The 19,944-nt window shown below is 37.9% G+C and overlaps 1 protein-coding gene across 1 annotated transcript in view; it reads left to right on the top strand.

The window, feature by feature from the left end:
* DIS3L2 (DIS3 like 3'-5' exoribonuclease 2) overlaps positions 1 to 19,944 on the top strand; it is a 389,257-nt gene that overhangs the window by 137,603 nt on the left and 231,710 nt on the right. The window contains exon 6 of the mRNA XM_011980219.1: positions 861 to 1,095. Coding sequence (XP_011835609.1) covers positions 861 to 1,095 — 235 coding nt within the window. The remainder of the gene's footprint in view (positions 1 to 860; positions 1,096 to 19,944) is intronic.

Below are 19,944 nucleotides of genomic sequence, written 5' to 3' on the forward strand. Positions count from 1 at the left end.
CCCTCCCCCACCCCTTCCTCCACTATGCCTTGTTGATTTTTAAATTTTTTGTAGAGACAGGGTCTCAATATGTTGCCTGGGCTGGTCTTAAAGTCCTCCTGCCTTGGCCTCCCATAGTTCTGAGATTACAGGTGTAAGTCACTGTGCCTGGCCTGGGTTTTTTTCTTCTACTTGCTTCATTAGTATTGTAGTGTAAATGTCCATCAGTGTGTATGCTTTATATATTGATTTCAGGCCACAAAATGGGGAATTAAAGCTTTATTTTTGGAGACAGGGTCTTGCTTTGTTGCCTGGGCAGTGGGCGCAATCTTGACTCACTGCAACCTGTGCCTCTCAGGCTCAAGTGATCCTCCCACCTTAGCCTCCCAAGTAAAGCTTTATGTTTTTATAAGAACATTTTATAAACTCTTGTTCACACTTAATTTTGTTTTTTTCCACTTCATCTTGTATTCTTGTGGTTTCCTTTGGGAACACTGTGGCATACTTTGTTGAGTTCTTTTATCATTCCCTAACTTACTAATTGTTCCTATATGGTGAGCCTTTATGAAGCAGCATGGTACTACTTCTAGTATTCAGGGCCTTTGGGGAGAGATGATGAAAATGTAGATCAGAAATATGAGAAGTGGATAAGGCCTTAATTTGGGGCATCCTGAAGAACTGATTGTCAACCTGGCTTTGCTGGATTGATTATGTGCTTTAGGTGGTCTGTGCTTCTGGAAAGTAAAGATCCTTTTTCGAACTACATGATTAGTGTCCAATATCATTAGCTTCTGTATATGCAGTTTCTTCCTTAGAAAAGAAAAATCTGCTCTTTTTTTTCTTCTCCCAGTGATTTAGCAGAATTTTTAAATTTTCTTCAGGTAGTTAAACCAGAGAACAATGACAAAGAAACAGAAGCTGCATATGAATCAGATATCCCCGAGGAGCTCTGTGGACGCCATCTCCCGCAACAGTCCCTGAAAAGCTATAATGACAGTCCTGATGTCATTATAGAGGCTCAGTTTGATGGCAGTGACTCAGAAGATGGACATGGCATCACACAAAATGTGCTGGTTGATGATGTTAAGAAACTCTCAGTTTGTGTTTCTGAAAAAGGTGAGTACTAGACTATTGTCTGACTTTTTTTCTTTTTTTTTTAAATACACTGATTAAGTATTGGAATTCCCTCTCGGTTACAGAGTAGATAACACAATGCAATTGATATAGTCCTAATTTTTGACCTGTGGCAGCTTTTAGAAAAGGGGGAATCTTTGACAGATTTAGCTACTGGTTATGAAAGAGGGGATGAAAGTGCTACCAACGGTTTGTGTGGGCAGTAGTTGCAGTTGCCACATTCCTAATAGGCTTGAGCTGTGTTGCTGGGTAACGTTGACATCTCTTGCGAAAGGCCCAATCCTGTGGCTGATGTGAACACAATTAAACTGGTATGTAAAATTCTTATGAAAAATCACTTTATTTTACTCTCAATTTTACTTTAAATATCTTTTAAAAGTATTTTTGTCGGCCAGGTGCGGTGGCTCACACCTGTAATCCCAGCACTTTGGGAGGCTGAGGCGGGCGGATCACGAGGTCAGGAGATCGAGACCATCCTGGCTAACACGGTGAAACCCCATCTCTACTAAAAATACAAAAAAATTAGCTGGGCATGGGCCAGGTGCGGTGGCTCACACCTGTAATCCCAGCACTTGGAGGCCGAGGTGGGCGGATCACGAGGTCAGGAGATCAAGACCATCCTGGCTAACACGTTGAAACCCCATCTCTACTAAAAATACAAAAAAAAAAAAAAAAAATTAGCCAGGTGTTGTGGTGGTCGCCTGTTGTCCCAGCTACTCAGGAGGCTGAGGCAGGAGAATGGCATGAACCAGAGAGGCGGAGCTTGTAGTGAGCCGAGATCGCACCACTGCACTCCAGCCTGGGCAACAGAGCAAGACTCCGTCTCAAAAAAAAAAAAAAAAAAAAGGTATTTTTGTCACTTCTAGTGGGCATGGATCACTCAAAATTTTATAAATAGATAACCTTAGAAAGTATTTTGATTCTAAGCCTTTTAAAAAGCCAGTCTTGTTTACTCTGATTGAAATCTAAGCCATGGGTCCTCTGGATGCAGAGAAAAAGCAGTTGTAAACACGAGAGCTGTGACCACGGACCCTACCCGGCCACAAGCTAGGAGACTTAAGGAAAGTATTATGTACAATTTGAATATTTCAAGGTAGAGATTTTGAAGAGATTCTACATAGAAGGAGTATATTTTCTAGCCAAATTGAATTTTATGTATACTATTAATGGAAACCGACCAACTCTGACCTGGCCAGGCTGACTAGATAATGAGCTTTGTTATCAAGAAGTTTCTGGCACAGTTCCCACAAAAGGCTAGGAGGAATGCCAGAAGATTACTAAAGGAGGATGTTCAGCAGACAACTTGTTTAGGGACTGCTGAGCATATGTCCCCACAGCATAAAGAAAGCAGAATGTGTTTTCAGGACATGACTGCAGAAGGATGACTGCTTTTCTCCATTGCTGATGAGGTAGTGATCTGTGAAAGAAAGCATTTTTGGAAAGCATGTGGTCTTTGTGGTGCCAAGTACTCCTCATTCAGAATGACTTTCCAATTCTGAAATTCTTCTTGACTGAAGAGGCTCCTACTTCCTGTGTCAGGTACTGCTATGGGCCCCGCCAGGTATCACTCACTTCAGGGTACCCAGGTTCCTTTTCTTTGGGGACATGTTTAGATAACTAGTGGGTTCCATGTTAAGAGCTCAGTCAGTTCCTTTTGGATGCTATTCCTTGACATTTCATTCTTGCGATTTTTCTACTTTCTTTTCTTTTAAAATAGTTGAATACTGTGACATTCTTCTTAAAGTAAATGTGCATTATCATAATCACATCAGTACTATGAGTCATGTATTTTCAGTGAGAAGAGTGGCAAATAACCAGGACTCTAAGTAGCGAAATCCTTCATTAACATGATCAGCAAGGAAGAGAGAGATTCACAGGATAAAGTCAGGCAAAGGAACACTTTAAAGCCTATTGTTAGCTTAAAACTACTTCGTGGAAACCCAGCTCTGGTGATAGGCTTGGCAGATCTCAGCAGCCTCTTTTCCTCTGGGCTCCAAGTGAAGGGGTAAGACACATTGATCTCTCATTAGTGGTTGGTACAAATACAAGGACAAGGAAATACTGATGGATGGAAGTGACAGCAGAATTGATGCCTGGGTTGGATGCTAATAGTTCATTTTGTTAGCATCCAACCCAGAGTTTTGGGAAACTCTGATGCTATACCTCCTCTTGATTCACCCTCTATTATAATTCTCCCCCCACACTCCTTTTGAGACAAGGTCTCACTTTTTCACCCAGGCTAGAGTACAGTGGTGTGACCATAGCTCACTGCAGCCTTGACCTCCTGGACTCAGGCGATCTTCCTGCCTCAGCCTCCTGAGTAGCTGGGACTAAAGTGTGCACCACCACACCCAGAAATTTTTTTTTGTTGTTGTTTTTTAATAGAGACAGGGTCTTGCTGTGTTGCCAGGGCTAGTCTTGAACTCCTGGCCTCAAGCGATCCTCCTGCTTTGGCCTGCCAAAGCACTGGGATTACAGATGTGAGCCGTCATACCTGGCCCCTCCCTCTTTCTTATAAGTAAATATCACTGAGTACATTACAAGCCCACTGTATGCATGTTTCTTTCCTTATTCTTTTTGCATCTTTTCTAGCCTGTTGTTACTTATATTACTTCCTTAGTAGCCCTGACTGAGGGAACAACCTTAATCCTTCCCTCAGTATCTGGTACAGATTTCTCTTTTCTGCTAGCCTCTAAATAGAGAGTTTGTGAAACCACATGGCTGTTTCTCATTTCTTGCCCTCTTGATATTTAGGAAAATTGCAATTTGCTCTTTTAAAAATCACAGCATTTTTAAGGATATTTCAACCAACTTCTCTTACTTGGGATAATAAAAAAAATCTGGTTACCATTAGGATGTTAGTACTTTTTGCACTATTTAGGGTTTTGAAGTTTGTTATTGAAACAAACCATAACCTTAAGAATATCAAACTTTTCCTAAGACTTCTAGAAAGATTCTTTGCTTTGTGTTGTACTTGCAAGTGGATTATTAATCCTGGTTCATGCTTGTGTTTAAAAGTGTTTTTTTTGGTTGTTTTTGCTGTAGTATTATGTGTCTTTGCCCAAAGCAAATGCTCCATATTGCATGTGTATTTATAGCATATACCTATTTGCTGAGGAAATATTTATATCTTTGTGATAACTAACAGTTTCTCTGGTAAGAGAGCACATTGCTCCTGTTGTCTGTAGCAAGTGCCTATCATTGCATTAAGAGAAACATCTCAGCATCTCAGACATTCATACAGTAGTTTCTTTGAGGATGACGGCACAGGTCTGCATTATCGCCAGCCCCTGAGAGAGAGGGGGCCAAAGACCTGGGCCCCTTTTAGAGGTCCAGTCACCAATCCCCACTCGAGATTGAACTTCTACCACTTTACAAGCAGTAGCTTTGTTGTTAGCATAGAAACCTGCCATCCGTATGGAGCTTAGGGACAACCAATTAAAATTTTCTTGGTATCAAATGCATAAATGACTTAAAAAAAATGTTTGACTGTTGTGCTAGGAAATAGTAGATCTTATTCATTCTTTGTAACTATCTTTTTTTACCCATTAACCATTGCCACTTCTCCCCACTTACTACCCTTCCCAGCCCCTGGTAATCATCCTTCTACTCTCTATCTCCATGAGTTCAATTGTTTTAGTTTTTTAGTTCTCACAGATAAGTGAGAACATATGAAGTTTGTCTTTCTATGCCTGACTACTTCACTTAACATAATGACCTCCAATTCCATTCATGTTGTTGCAAATGACAGGATCACATTCTTTTATTTATTTTTTAAATGGCTGAATAGCACTCCATTGTGTATATCTGCCACATTTTCTTTATCCACTTGTCTGTTGATGGACATGTAGGTTGTTTCCAAATCTTGGCTATTGTGATTAGTGCTGCGAAAAACATGGGAGTGCAGATATCTCTTTGATATACTGTTTTCCTTTCTTTTGGATATATACATAGGAGTCGGATTGCTGGTATGGTAGCTATTTTTAGTTTTTTTGAGGAACTTCCAAACTGTTATACTGGTTATACTAATTTACATTCTCACCAACAGTGTATGAGGGTTCCCTTTTCTCAATATCCTCACCAACATTCGTTATTGCCTATCTTTTAGATAAGAGCCATTTTAACCAGGGTGAGATGATACCTCATTGCAGTTTTGACTTGCATTTCTCTGATGATCAATGACGTTGAGCACTTTTCTGTAAGCCTCTTTGCCATTTGTCTGTTTTCTTCACTCAAGAAGTCTTTGTCCAGTCCAATGTCCTGGAGAGTTTCTCCAGTGTTTTCTTTTTGCAGTTTAATAGATTGAGGTCTTAGATTTAAGTCTTTAATCCATTTTGATTTGATTTTTTATGTGAGAAGAGATAGGAGTCTAGTTTCATTCTTCTGCATATGGATATCCAGTTTTCTCAGCACCATTTATTGAAGAGACTGTCCAGTACATATTATTGGCACCTTTGTTGAAAATGAGTTCACTGTGGATGTATGGATGTATGTATGGATGTATGTATTCTGGGTTCTGTACTCTGTCCCACTGGTCTGTGTATCTGTTTTTATGCCAGTACCATGCCATTTTGGTTACTATAGCTCTGTAGTGTAATTTAAAGTCTGGTAATGTGAATTCTCCAGTTTTGTTCCTTTTTCTCGAGATAGCTTTGACTATTTTGGATCTTTATGGTTCTGTATAAATTTTAGGATTTTTTTTTTCTATGAAGAATGTCATTGGTATTTTGTTAGGGACTGCATTGAATCTGTAGATTGCTTTGGTATTGACATTTTAACAATATTGATTCTTCCCATCCATGAACGTGAAATATCTTTGAACATTTTTGTGTCCTCTTTAATGTAATTCATCAATATTTTATAGTTTGCATTGTATAGATATTTTACTTCTTTGGTTAATTCTGAGATACTTAATTTTATTTGTAACTACTGTAAATGGGATTACTTTCTTGCTTTCTTTTTCAGATTGTTTACTGTTAGCATATAGAAGTGCTATGATTTTTGTACGTTGATTTTATATCCTACAAATTTACTGAATTTTCAGTTCTAATAGTTTTTTGGTGAAGTCTTTAGGCTTTTCCAAATATAAGATCATATCATCTGTGAGCAAGAATTATTTGACTTCTTCCTTTTCCAATTTGGGTGTCTTTTATTTCTTTCTGTTGTCTGATTGCTCTAGCTAGGACTTCCAGTACTAGGTTGAATAACAGTAGTGACAATGGGTATTCTTGTTGTGTTCCAGACCTTAGAAGAAAGGCTTTTAGTTTTTCCCCATTCAGTTTTATCTTAGCTGTGCATCTGTCATATACGGCTTTTATTAGGCTGAGATATGCTCCTTCTGTACCCAGTTTTTCAAGGGTTTTTATCATGAATGGATGTTGAATTTTATCAAGTGCTTTTTCAGCATCAATTGAAATGATCATATAGTTTTCTTCCTTCATTCTGTTGATATGATGTATCACATTGATTGATTTGTATATGTTGGACCATGTTTGCATCCCTGGAATAAATCTCAGTTGGTCATGATGAATGATCCTTTTAATATGTTGTTGAATTTTATTTGCTAGTATTTTGTTGAGGATTTTTGCGTTAATATTCATCAGTGATATTGGCCTGTAGTTTTTTTTAAAAAAATATATGTCTTTGTCTGGTTTTGGTATCAGGGTAATTTGGCCCTGTAGAATGAGTTTGGAAGTATTCCCTTCTCCTCTGTTTTTCAGAATACTTTGAGTAGGATTGGTATTAATTCTTCTTTAAATGTTTGGTAGAATTCCAATAGTGAAGCCGTCAGGTCCTGAATTTTCTTTGTAGGAAGACTTTTTATTACAGCTTCAATCTTGTTACTTGTTATTGGTCTGTTCAGGTTTTGCATTTCTTCATGGTTCAATCTTGGTAGGTTGTATGTGTCTAGGAATTTATCAATTTCCTGCATTTTCCAATTTATTGGTATGTAGTTTCTCATAGTATCCACTAATGATCTTTTGAGTTTCTGCAGTATCAGTTGTAGTGTCTCCTTTTTCATCTCTGATTTTATTTATTTGGGTCTTCTCTTTTCTTAGTCTGGCTAAAGATTTGTCAGTTTTGTGTAACTTTTCAGAAAACTATCTTTTTGTTTCATTGATCTGTTGGATTGTTTTCTTCATTTCAATTTCATTTATTTCTGCTCTGACCTTATTATTTCTTCTACTAATTTTGGGTTTGGTTTGCTATTGCTTTTCTAGTTCTTTAAGATGCATCATTAGGTGGTTTATTTGAATTTTTTCTTCTTTCTTTTTCTTTTTTTTTAATTGATGTAAGCACAGTTTTCCCTGTATCCCATAGGTTTTGATATGCTGTGATTCCATTATCATTTGTTTCAAGAAATTTTAAATTTGTTAACCCACTGGTCATTCAGCATGTTTTAAAATTTTCATGTATTTGTATAGTTTCCAAAATCCCTGTTGTTATTGATTTCTAGTTTTGTTCCATTGTGGTCAGAGAAGATACTTGATACTGTTTCAGTTTTTTTTGAGTGTTTTAAGACTTGTTTTGTGATCTAACATATGGTCTGTCCTTGAGAATGATCCATATGCTAAGGAAAAGAATGTGTATTCTGCAGCCATTGGATGAAGTATTCTGTAAATATTTATTAGGGCTATTTTGATCTATAATGCAGATTAAGTCAGCTGTTTCTTTGTTGATTTTCTGTCTGGGAGATCTGTCAAATGCTGAAAATGGGTTGTTGAAATCTCCAGCTGTTGGCCAGGTGTGGTGGCTCATGCCTGTAATCCCAGCACTTTGGGAGGCCAAGGCAGGTAGATCACTTGAGGACAGGACTTTGAGACCAGCCTGGCCAACATAGCAAAACCCCGTCTTTACTAAAAATACAAAAATTAGCCAGTTGTGGTGTGCACCTATAATCCCAGCTACTGGAGAGGCGGAGGTGGGAGGATTGCTTGAACCTGAGAGGCAGAGGCTGCAGGAAGCCAAGATTGTGCCACTGCACTCCAGCCTGGGTGACAGAGCGAGATTCCGTCTCAGAAAAAAAAAAAAAAAAAAGGAAAGAAAGCTCTAGCTATTATTATATTGGGGTCTCTCTCTCTCTCTCTCTTTAGCTCTAATAATATTTGCTTTATATATCTGGGCCCTCCAGTGTTGGGTGCATATATATTTAAGATTGTTATACCTTCTTGCTAAATTGACCCCTTTATCATTATATAGTGACCTTCTTTTTCTCTTCTTACAGTTTTTGCCTTGAAATCTATTTTATCTGATATTAATACAGATATTTCTCCCCTTTTTTGGTTTCTATTGGCTTGGTATATCTTTTTCCATCCCTTTATTTTCAGTTGATGTATGTCTTTATAGGTGAAGTGTGTTCCTTTAGGCAGCAGATCATTGCGTCTTGTTTTTTCATCCATTCAGCCACTCTGTGTCTTTTTATTGGAAAGTTCAGTCCAGTTACATTCAGTGTTATCATTGATGAGTAAGGACTTACTCCTGCCATTTTGTTATTTGTTTTTTGGTTGTTTTGTGGTCTTTTCTTCTTTCCACATTCCTGTCTTCCTTTTAGTGAAACTGATTTTTCCCTGGTAATATGATATAATTCTTGCTTTTTAATTTTTGTGTATTTGTTGTATGTTTTTTGATTTGAGGTTAAAATCAGTATTACAAATGCTATCCTATAACCCATTATTTGAAGCTGATAGCAGCTTACTACTGTTTTCATAAATAAATAAGCAAAAAGAAAACTAATAAAAACTCTACACCGTAACTTCATCCCCTCACTTTTTAAGTTTTTGTTGCTTTTATTCACATCTTACAATATTGTCTGTGTCTTGAAAAGTTGTTGTAGTTATTATTTTTCATTGGTTTATCTTTTAATCTTTCTATTTAAGGTAAGAGTAGTTTACACACCAAAGTTACAGTGTTATAATATTTCTGTGTTTTTCTGTGTACTTATTATTATTAGTGAGTTTTGTACCTTCAGATGATTTTTTATTGCTCATTAATGTTCTTTTCTTTCTAAATGAAGTACTCCCTTTAGCGTTTCTTGTAGGATAAGTCTGGTGTTGATGAAGTCCTTCAGCTTTTGTTTGTCTGGGAAAGTCTTTCTCCTTGATGTTTGAAGGATATTTTCACTGGATATACTATTCTATGGTAAAAGTTGTTTTTTTTTTTTTTTTTCCCTCCAGCACTTTAAACATATTATGCCACTGTAAGGTTTCCACTGGAAAGTCTGCTGCCACATGTGTTGGAGCTTTTTTCTTGGGGTTCTTTCTCTCTCTCTCTCCCCCTCCCCCTCTCTCCCCCATTTCTTTCCTTCCCCTTCCCTTCCCTTCCCCTGCCCTGCCCTTCTCCTGCCCTTCTCCTGCCCTCTCCTGCCTTCCCCTGCCCTCTCCTGCCTTCCCCTGCCCTCTCCTCCCCTGCCCTCTCCTCCCCTCCCCTCTCCTTCTCTCCCCGCCTGTCCCCTCCCTCCTCTCCCCTCCCCTTCTCTTTCTTCTCTTCTTTTTTTTGGGTCCTTTCTTTATCCTTGACCTTTAGGAGTTTGATTATTAAATTCTTGGGGTAGTTTTCTTTTAGTTAAATCTGCTTGGTGTTCTATAACCTTCTTGTACTTGAATATTAATATCTTTCTCTAGGTTTGGGGAATTGTCTGTTATTATTTCTTGGATTAAATTTTCTATCCATATGTCTTTCTCTACCTCCTCTTTAAAGCCAATAGCTCGTAGGTTTGCCCTTTTGAGGCTGTTTTCTAGATCTTGTAGGCACGTGTCATCATTTTATTCTTTCTTCTCTTGTCTCCTATGTGTATTTTCAAATAACCTGTCTTCAGCCTCACTAATTCTTTGTTCTCCGTGATCAGTTTTGCTATTAAAAGACTCTGATGTGTTCTTCAGTATGTCAGTTTCATTTTTCAGCTACAGATTTTCTGTTTGATTCTTTTTAGTCATTTCAATCTCTTTGTTAATTTATCTGATATAATTCTGAATTTCTTTTCTATTATCTTGAATTTCTTTGAGTTTTCTCAAAACAACTGTTTTGAATTTTCTGTCTGAAAGGTTACATATTTCTGTTTCTTGAGGATTGGTCCTTGGTGCCTTATTTAGTTTGTTTGGTGAGGTCATGTTTTCCCAGATGGTGTTGATGCTTGTAGATGTTCATCAGTGTCTGGACATTGAAGAGTTAGGTATTTATTGTAGTGTTCGTGGTTTAGGCCTATTTGTATCTGTCCTTCTTGGGAAGGATTTCCAGGTATTCAAAAGGGTATGGGTGTTCTAATCTAAGCCGTATGTGCATTAGGGGTTACCCTAAGCCCAGTAACACTGTGTTTTTTGCAGACTTGTAGAGGTTCCTCCTTGGTGGTCTTGGATAAGATCTGGAAGAATTCTCTGGATTACCAGGCAGAGACTCTTGTTCTCTTCTCTTACTTTCTCCCAAACAAACCAAGTTTCTCTGTCTGTGCTAAGCCACCTGGAGCAGAAAGTGGGCTGACCTAAGTACCCCTGTGGCCATTATCACTGGGACTGTGTTGGATCACACCTGAAGCCATCACAGCACTGGGTCTTACACAAGGCCCACTCTAACCACAACCCAACAACCTGTATTGCTGCTGAACTGGCTTTCACACCACAAGATGCAGTCCTTCTCACCCTTCCCTCCCCTTTCCACAGGCAGAGGAGCCTCACCCTGTGGCTGCCACCACTACACACCCATGGGGAGTACTGCTAGGCTTCCACCAATGTTCACTTAAGGCCCAAGGACTCCTCAGTCAACTTGTGGTGATGAATGTTGCTAGGCCTGGGACTTACCCTTCAAAGTGGTGGGCTCTCCTCTGGCCCAGGGCAGGTCCAGAATTGATGCCGTGTAAGAGCCAAGGCCTAGAATCAGGGACCCCAAGAGCCCACCTGGTACTCTACTCCCCTGAGGCCAAGCCAAAAAGTCCTCCTTTCTTTTTTCTCTGCTTTTCTCAAGCAGATGGAGTCTCTCACAATAGCCACCACAGCTGAGAATACGCTGTGTCTAATCTTAAGCTGGCATGTCTCAGAGTCTCACCCAAGGCCCATGCTGTGCTACCTGGGTATCGCAGCTGGTTATTCAGGGCCGAATGGCTCTTTAATTTAGCAGGTGATGAGTCCACCATGACTGGGTCATTCCTCCCTTCAAGGCAACAGGTTATCTTCTGGCCTAGGGTGTGCCTAGAAATGGCATCAGTGGAAATTTTTGCTTCCCTGTCTTTTAGGCTGGGTGAACAATGTAGTCATACTAGGTAGGATAGATGGTCAGGACCCACGGTGTTCTAAGACCCAAATCCTATGCTAGACCAGACATTCCTCCCTATGAAGTTTACAAAAGAAATATACACAAGAGGACAAAGCAAGGCAGAGGAGCAGTTCTTTCTTTATTAATGGAAGCTTCTATCTAAGCCAGAATGATTGTAGTGTACACTCCTACTTGCAATGTATGAGGCTCCTTTTATCTTCTTATCTCTGCCAACAGTTAGGATTATCGAGCTGTCTAATTTTTTTTTTTTTAGACAGAGTCTACTCTGTCACCCAGGCTGGAATGCGGTGACACCATCTCGGCTTACTTTAACCTCCACCTCCTGGGTTCAAACAATTATCCTGCCTCAGCTTCCTGCGTAGCTGGGACTATAGGCACACGCCACCACGCCCAGATAATTTTTGTATTGTTAGTGCAGATGGGGTTTCACCGTGTTGGCCAAGCTGGTCTGGAACTCCTGTCCTCAGGTGATCCGCCTGCCTTGGCCTCCCAAAGTGCTGGGATTACAGGTGTGAGCCACCACACCCGGCCCAGCTTTCTAATTTTTGTAATATAGATTAAGTTCTATAAATTGCTTTTTTATATCATTTGCCGATTTTTCCATCAGGGTGACTATTCTCTTGTTGATTTACAGGAATTTCTTATCTTCTATCTAATAATCCCTTTTCTAATGTCAGTTTTACAAACATCTTCTCTCATTTTGTCATTTAGTCATTTTCCTATTAACTTTGTGTGGTATCTTCCATAGAACAAACGTTTTTAATTTTAATGCAGTAAAAGTTAACGTACACTTTATGGGTTTTTAAGTTTTTCCCTGTCACTAGGTCACAAAGATATTCTCCCTTTTAATATTTTATTAAGTCTAGAGTTTTGCCTTTTGCTAAACTTCATGATGCGCATTCTTCATTGATTGAGATTATCACCTGGTTTCTCTCTTCTATTTCTGAAGTTGAACCATCCTTTTATTCGTAATATAAATTCTTCTTAATCCTGATGTGTTATTATTTCAAAAATACATGATTGGATTCACTTAGGTAATATTAGTGTAGTATTTTTTGTGTGCGTCTGTGTGTGTGTGTGTTTTTTTTTTTTTTTTTTGAGACAGAGTCTAGCTCTGTTGCCCAGGCTGGAGTGTAGTCATGCCATCGTGGCTTACTGTATCCTCTGCCTCCTAGGTTCAATAGGTTCTCCTGCCTCAGCCTCCCAAATAGCTGGGATTACAGATGTACACCATCACACTCAGATAATTTTTGCATTTTTAGTACAGATGGGGTTTTGCCATGTTGTCCAGGCTGGTCTTGAACTCCTGGCCTCAAGTGATCTGCATACCTCAGCCTCCCAAAGTGCTGGGATTATAGGCATGAGCCAGTGTGCCTGGCCAAGTGTAGTATTTTTTGTATCATGTTAAAATGGATCTTTGATATTTTGTTATTCAGTTTTTAGAATCAAGATTATAATAAATTAATGAAATGTCTTGGTCAGTTTCTGAGAATTTACTATTTTTCTAGAATAGCTTATGTAAAACAGGAATGAACCTTTGAAATTTGGTAGAATTCATTGTAAAATTGTCTGTACCTGCTGTTTTTCAGGAGGCAAGATCTTTGCTGTTTTAATCCCTTTTATACTAATTGTTCTGTTCAGATTCTGTATCAGTTCTTGTGCCAATTTTGGCATAATTTAATGGGACTTTATCCATTCAAATTTATTAGCATGTAGATACTCCTAATTCTCGTTGTATTCTGTTATCATTTCAAAAATCTCCTTCGTGTCTGTACTTTTGTATTCCTTTTCATTCTCTATTTTAATTATTTGAATCTTCTTTTTTCTTTGATAACTCTTACTCACAAGGGTCTATCTTATTAATCTTTTCAAGGAACAGTTTTGGTTATGTTATTTTTCTCTTTTCTCTAATTTTTATTTTCATTTTTTTTGAGACAGAGTCTTGCTCTGTTGCCCAGGCTGGAGTGCAGTGTCGTGATCTCGGCTCACTGCAACCTCTACCTCCTGGGCCCTGCCTCAGCCTCCTGACTAGCTGGGATTACAGGTGCCTGCCACCATGCCCCGCTAATTTGCGTTTTTTTTTTTTTTTTTTTTTTGTGGTAGAACCAGGTTTCACCATGTTGGCCAGGCTGGTCTTGAACTCCTGACCTGAAGTGATCTGCCCACCTCGGCCTTCCAAAGTGCTGGGATTACAGGCGCGAGCCACCGCTCCTGGTCTTTTTTTTCTCTATTGTTGATAATGATGTTTTGTGTATCTTTGATATTTGCCCTTAACTTTTTAATTTAATTTCTTATTTTCCAGGGATGTTGCTTTTTTGCCCTTTCCCCAACTTCTTGAGTTGAATACTTAGCTTATTAATTTTAACCTTTCTTGTTTTCTTTGAAATGTTTTTAAAGCTACATATGTACCTCTAAATACTTCTTTAGCTCTATTCTACAGATTTTTACGTCCAGTGTTTTTATTATTCAGTTTTAAATATTTTATTTTCTTTATGATTTCTTCTATAACTATGTTATTAAGGCTGTTTAATTTATGTATTTTGCTATTTTTTGTTAATGTTTAATTTTATTATATTGTCAGTATAGGATGTCTGTATGTTTAATTCTTTATAGTTTATGGATACTTCCATTGTAGTCTATTATATTGCCTATGTTTTTAAATATTACATGTATGCTTTGAAAGAAAGATATGTGTGTGTGTGTGTGTGTGTGTGTGTGTGTATATATCCACAAACTTGATTTATAATTATATTGTTCTTTCCTTCATAATAAACTATTTATTATTGTATGTATTTTATCTATCAGTTTCTGAGAAGGATCTTTAAAAATTTATGTCTGGGGGCCGGGTGTGGTGGTTCAAGCCTGTAATGCCAGCACTTTGGGAGGTTGAGGTGGGCAGATCACTTGAGGTCAGGAGTTCGAGACTAGCCTGGACAACATGGTGAAACCCCGTCTCTACTAAAAATACAAAAATTAGCCAGGCTTGATGGCAGGTACCTGTAATCCCAGCTACTCGGGAGGCTGAGGCAGGAAAGTTGCTTGAACCTGGGAGGTGGAGGTTGCAGTGAGCTGAGATCGCACCATTGCACACCAGCCTGGGTGACAAGAGTGAGACTCCGTCTCAAAAAAAAAAAAGCAAAAACAGATATACCTTCCATTTAAAAATCTGTGTCTGTAAATTTTGATATATTTATTTCTTACATTTTGATTTATTTGTATTTCCTACAGTCTTGTCAATTGTAGCTTGATATATTTTGAGGTTGTGTCATTATATACATATGTGTATGGTAGAATATACCTAGTTGTATTTTTGTATACATGCATATCCATATATGTGGGTAACTATTTGTACACATATTTATCATCAGTATTTAGTGAGCATTTACAATGTGCTAGGCCGTTTCTAAGCACTTTGTAATTAATTCTCATTACATTAATTAATTGATCCTTAGAACATATCTAGTATAATGTCTATTTTAGGAATATAAATAGTATCGATCTCAGGAATTCCAGTAGTCTTTGTTCCTAAGATGCAGAAAAGTTATGCAGTTGGTAAGTATACTTTAAGATCATTCTAATTGATCTGAAATGGGGCTAAGGATTAGTATTTCAAAAGAGCTCTTTAGAGATTCAAGAATTCTACTACATACTCAGCATTGCTACTGTAGAATCAGCCCTAGGCTTGTCCTCCTAACTATTATATTCTTTCTCCCCTAATAAATAGCAGTATACACAGTACAGGTTAAACTCTCATGGTTCTCTAACCCTGAGTTTAATAATTAAATCAAGAATCATCACCGGATACTAAAACTATTGAGATAAAGGTTTTGGGGACTAGGATATTCACATGGACTCAAAGTGTCATGCCACAGTTGACTTACTAATTAATTATAGTAGGCAGAATGTCCTTTATAGTAGACATATTTGGTAGTCACCAGTCTAACCAACTGATAGGCTTAGCATCATTAATTGGGATAGTCTGACATTTTGTACCTTCTGATGGGATGCATTATTGTATATCATTATCTGTGAAGCATTCATGCTAAAAATGTTTCAACTGAATTAAGCCTCTAGCCCTAACCTCCAGTCTACTGGAAATACAGGGGATATTGGAATAAGTTAAATGACACCAAGGGAGAAGTAATAAGATTAAATCCAATGCCATGAAAAGCAAGGGGAGCTGTTCTAGTGGAAGAAAAAGCAAGAGAGACATAACTAAAAATATTGTGTGAAGCTTGGTTAGAACCTGAGTTGGGGAAAAAATATAGTAGCAACAATTGGGGAGATTTAAATTTAGAGTGGATATTAGGTGACATTTTGGAATTACCATTAATTTTCTTAGGTGTGATAATGATATTGCAGAGATATAGGAGAATGTCCTTATTTTTAGGAGACACTGGCTAACATGGTTGGGATGAAGTATCCTGATGTCTTTAATTTATTTTGAATGGTTCAGAAAAAAGAATAAACAAAACTGTGGTTGTGTGTGTGTGCAAACAGACATGCATATACGAATCAAGACAGATTGGGTGCAAATGTAGCAACATGTTAATTGGTGAATCAATAGGTATTCATAATATCAGTCTTTCAGCTTTTTAGTAAATTTAAAAATCTTTAAAATAAAATATTGTGTGAAAAAATACTCCATGCATTACTGAAAGAGAAAAATTGCCATGTTCTGCAGTTTGGTGTGGATTTCAAGAGCTAGCATTGCTCATTCCATCTTTGGTCCTGAAAGTTACTCTAAAGCATAAAATAATTATTGCTTATTGTTCAATACAAATATAGTCAGGACTGCTGTTTTCAGCTGGATATTTTTTCTAAAAATTAATTTTATTCAGTCAGTCACAATTTTATTTCCCATTAAAAATGCCAATGTATCACACAAGGTATTAGTGAAATAAAAATCTTGAGTAAAGATTTTTTAACTTATTTGAGTTAACAGTGAGTGGATTAAGAGAAATTCTTGGGAAAATTAATGAAACCTTCAAGTAATTTTATAAACATGATTGTTTTTGTGAACCTCCTGTAAAAGTCAAACAGAATGACTTTTGCAAAAGTCAACATTCCTCCTGCAAAAGTCAAACATTCATTTGCTTGAATGTTCTGATTATTTCTAATAATTTTGCAGTTGGTTGTTTTGATTTTCTAGGTGTAAAATAATTTTGTCTTTTCCTTTCTAATTTTGTACCTTTTATTTATTACCTTATTTCATTGGCCATTACTTTAAGAACTGTGTTGCATAATAGTGGTGATTGCCTTGTTCCGGACTTTAATGGGAATGCTTCCAATATTAAACCCTCAAGCACAATGCTGGTTATTGGTTTGAGACCAAGTTAACCAAATGTCCTCTTTTATATTAAAAGTTTCTGTTGGGAATAGATATTGAATTCTCTTCAAGTGCCTTTTGAGCCTCTTTCAAGATGCTGTTTTTCCCTTTGGCTTGTTAACATGATGACATATAATATTGAATAATACTTGCATTCCACATCTGACCGTGACCCTCATTTAGTCATGGTATGTAGCATGCATTAACATGTAACTCAACTGTGTTTGCTAATAATTTATTCATGATTTTTGGATTTACAGTAAAAAGTGACATCGGTCTGCAGTTTCTTCTTATTGTCTTTGTAACTTTGTAGGAAGAATTGGGGAGCTTTTCTGGTTGCCTTGGAATAGTTACAATAGCATTGAGAGTGATCACATATTCTCAATGATTGAAGCAATTAAAGAACTCATACTTGAAACATGGGCTAGAGCGTTCTATAGTTGGTAACTTTCTCAATCTTTAGTGATTATTAATTTCTTTAAATTTTCTTTGCATGTATTCATTTTGATAATTATATTTTTCAGGAAAATAATATATTTTAAGTACATATTGTAATGTATTAGAATAGAGCTGTACAAAGTATTTTCAGTTGTTTAGTTTCCTCTGTATCTGTGATCATAACCCCTTTCAGGTCCCCTCACCACCACCTTTTTTAACACTAGCTAGTGACTTAATCTGTTTCATTTCTAATGGAAATAGATTTCTGCCATTTTTATTTATTGTAAATAATTTCTACTGTTTTTATTACCAAAGAATTTCTTTTAGATATGGTAAATCTGAGATGGTCATATTTAATTAGAAATACAGACTGAAGTTCATGATAGAGGTTTGTGAACTGGAAATGCAGTTTAATGAGTCATTAGTGTCAAATTAGTTCCTTGAGTCACTCCTGGATTCTGAGAGTTCTTTTAAGAGACTGTCAGAGGACGAGGGCCTACCTGTTCTCTTTTCCTGCCACCTGACTTTCCCTCCTTGAATGCAGTAGGTATTGTTTATCAAACTGTCCCCTGCCCTGGAGTCTCTATAGCACACAGAAACTTTTGTGGGTTAAATTTGTTTTTTATTGTGGTAAAAAAATTTGCCGTTTTAACAATTTTTAAGTGTACAATTCAGTGTCATTCATTGCATTTTCTGTGTTGTGCAACCACGACCACTATTTCCCAAACCTTTTCATCATCCCAAACAGAAGCTCTATAACCAGTAACCAGCCACTCCTCATTTCTCCCCCAACTCCTGATAACCACAAATCTACTTCCTCTCTATAAATTTTCCTATTCTAGAGATTTCATATAAGTGGAATCATGCAATGTTCTTTTGTGTCTGGCTTTTTTCACTTAGCACAATGTTTTCAAGGAAAATGTATGTTGTAGCGTGTATCAGAACATCCTATTCTGTGGCTGAATAATATTCCATTATATTGTATATACTGAATTCTGGTATTTTTGTTTGTTTGTTTTTTGCTTTTGAGACAAAGACTCAGCAGATCTGGCTCTGTTCCCCAGGCTGGAGTGCAGTGGTGTGATCTCAGCTCACTGCAACCTCTGCCTCCGAGGCTCAAGCTATCCTCTCACCTCAGCCTCCTGGAGTAGCTGGGACTACAGGTGGCGCTGCCACACCCAGCTAACTTTTGTGTTTTTTGTAGAGATGGCGTTTCACCATGTTGCCCAGGTTGGTCTCAAACTCTTGAGATCAAGTGGTCTGCCCGCCCTGGTCCCCCAAAGTGCTGGGATTACAGATGTGAGCCACCATGCCCAGCCATACGTTTTGTTTATCCATCCATGTTGATGAACACTTGAATTATTTCTACCTTTGGCTATTGAATAGTGAATAATACTGAAATGAACATCGGTATACAAGTATCCGTTTGAGTCACTGTTTTCAATTCTCTTTATACCTAAGTCATATAGGAGTAGAATTGCTGGGTCATAGGGTAATTCTGTGTTTAGCTTTTTGAAGATTGTGAGGTTTTTTAAAAAGAGATTTTTGTTGGCTATTAAATACATGGTTATTAGGTGGGTTAACAGAAACTGAAGATTTTGATGTATTATAGAAAATTTTGAAATAATAATGATTACATCTGTTCTTTATTCACATATAACTGGAGCTTGCCCAGCTCTTTTTCAGGCTTTTCCTTTTCACTTCTTTCTCTTCCCATTTTTTAAAATCCTGGAGTCATTCCTACCTACTTGCCTAGTTTCTCTTTGATACAAACAGACCTAGGCAACGTGGGTTTCAGAACATTTTTCTAACGTTACAAAGAACTTATTTTATAGAATATACTCTGCCCCATGCTGCCTCTTCCAGTTAGCAAGAAGCATCAGCCTTGCTAGCACTTTCAGCACAAAAGTATTCGATAGAAACCTAAATAAAAGGAAATAATGTCTCACAAATGTTGTTCATCCTGTTATCAGGAAACAGGGATTCCCAGGCCTTTAGCATGTCAGTCACTATGTGTGCTTATGCTTTTCCTTTGTTGAAGGTGAGTGAAGACTTGAAGGCCCCTGTGTCTGTCATCCCCATGGCTTTTCCGGCACCTTTTCCAATATGGTGTTCCTGACTCTCTTGCTTGCTCTGCACTTTGAGCGTTATACTAGGCTCCCTGGGCTTTTTTATAATTCATTTTCTTTGGGATTACTGGTAATGAAAAGGGAAGAACAACTTCTCTGAGTAATGATATTGTTTTCTCCTTACTTCCTTTTCCATGTTCTCTAGATTCTAGCCACTTTTGGAATCTTTCTTCCCAGTCCATCTGCTGATCCCCCTCTCTGGTACTTTCCAGGTCAGTCCAGTCCATGCTAGTGACAAGGTATTGACTCAAGGGCCATATCTATTTACAATTACATTACATTGCCATAGAAATAAAATTCTGGCCCTGGATGGGTCCTATAAGATCAGGTACTCGGCTGGGCGTAGTGGCTCACGCCTGTAATCCCAACACTTTGGGAGGCCGAGGTGGGTAGATCACGAGGTCAGGAGATCGAGACCATCCTGGCTAACACAGTGAAACCCCATCTCTACAAAAAATACAAAAAAATTAGCCGGGCGTGGTGGCGGGCGCTTGTAGTCCCAGCTACTCAGGAGGCTGAGGCAGGAGAATGGCATGAACCTGGGAGGCGGAGCTTACAGTGAGCTGAGATCCTGCCACTGCACTCCAGCCTGGGCGACAGAGCAAGACTCCGTATCAAAAAAAAAAAAAAAGATCATGTACTCTTGTTGACATGTGATACTCTACCCCTAAT

The sequence above is a fragment of the Mandrillus leucophaeus genome, unplaced genomic scaffold (genome assembly GCF_000951045.1).
Source record: "Mandrillus leucophaeus isolate KB7577 unplaced genomic scaffold, Mleu.le_1.0 Scaffold21, whole genome shotgun sequence".
In the NCBI taxonomy this organism is placed as follows: domain Eukaryota; kingdom Metazoa; phylum Chordata; class Mammalia; order Primates; family Cercopithecidae; genus Mandrillus; species Mandrillus leucophaeus.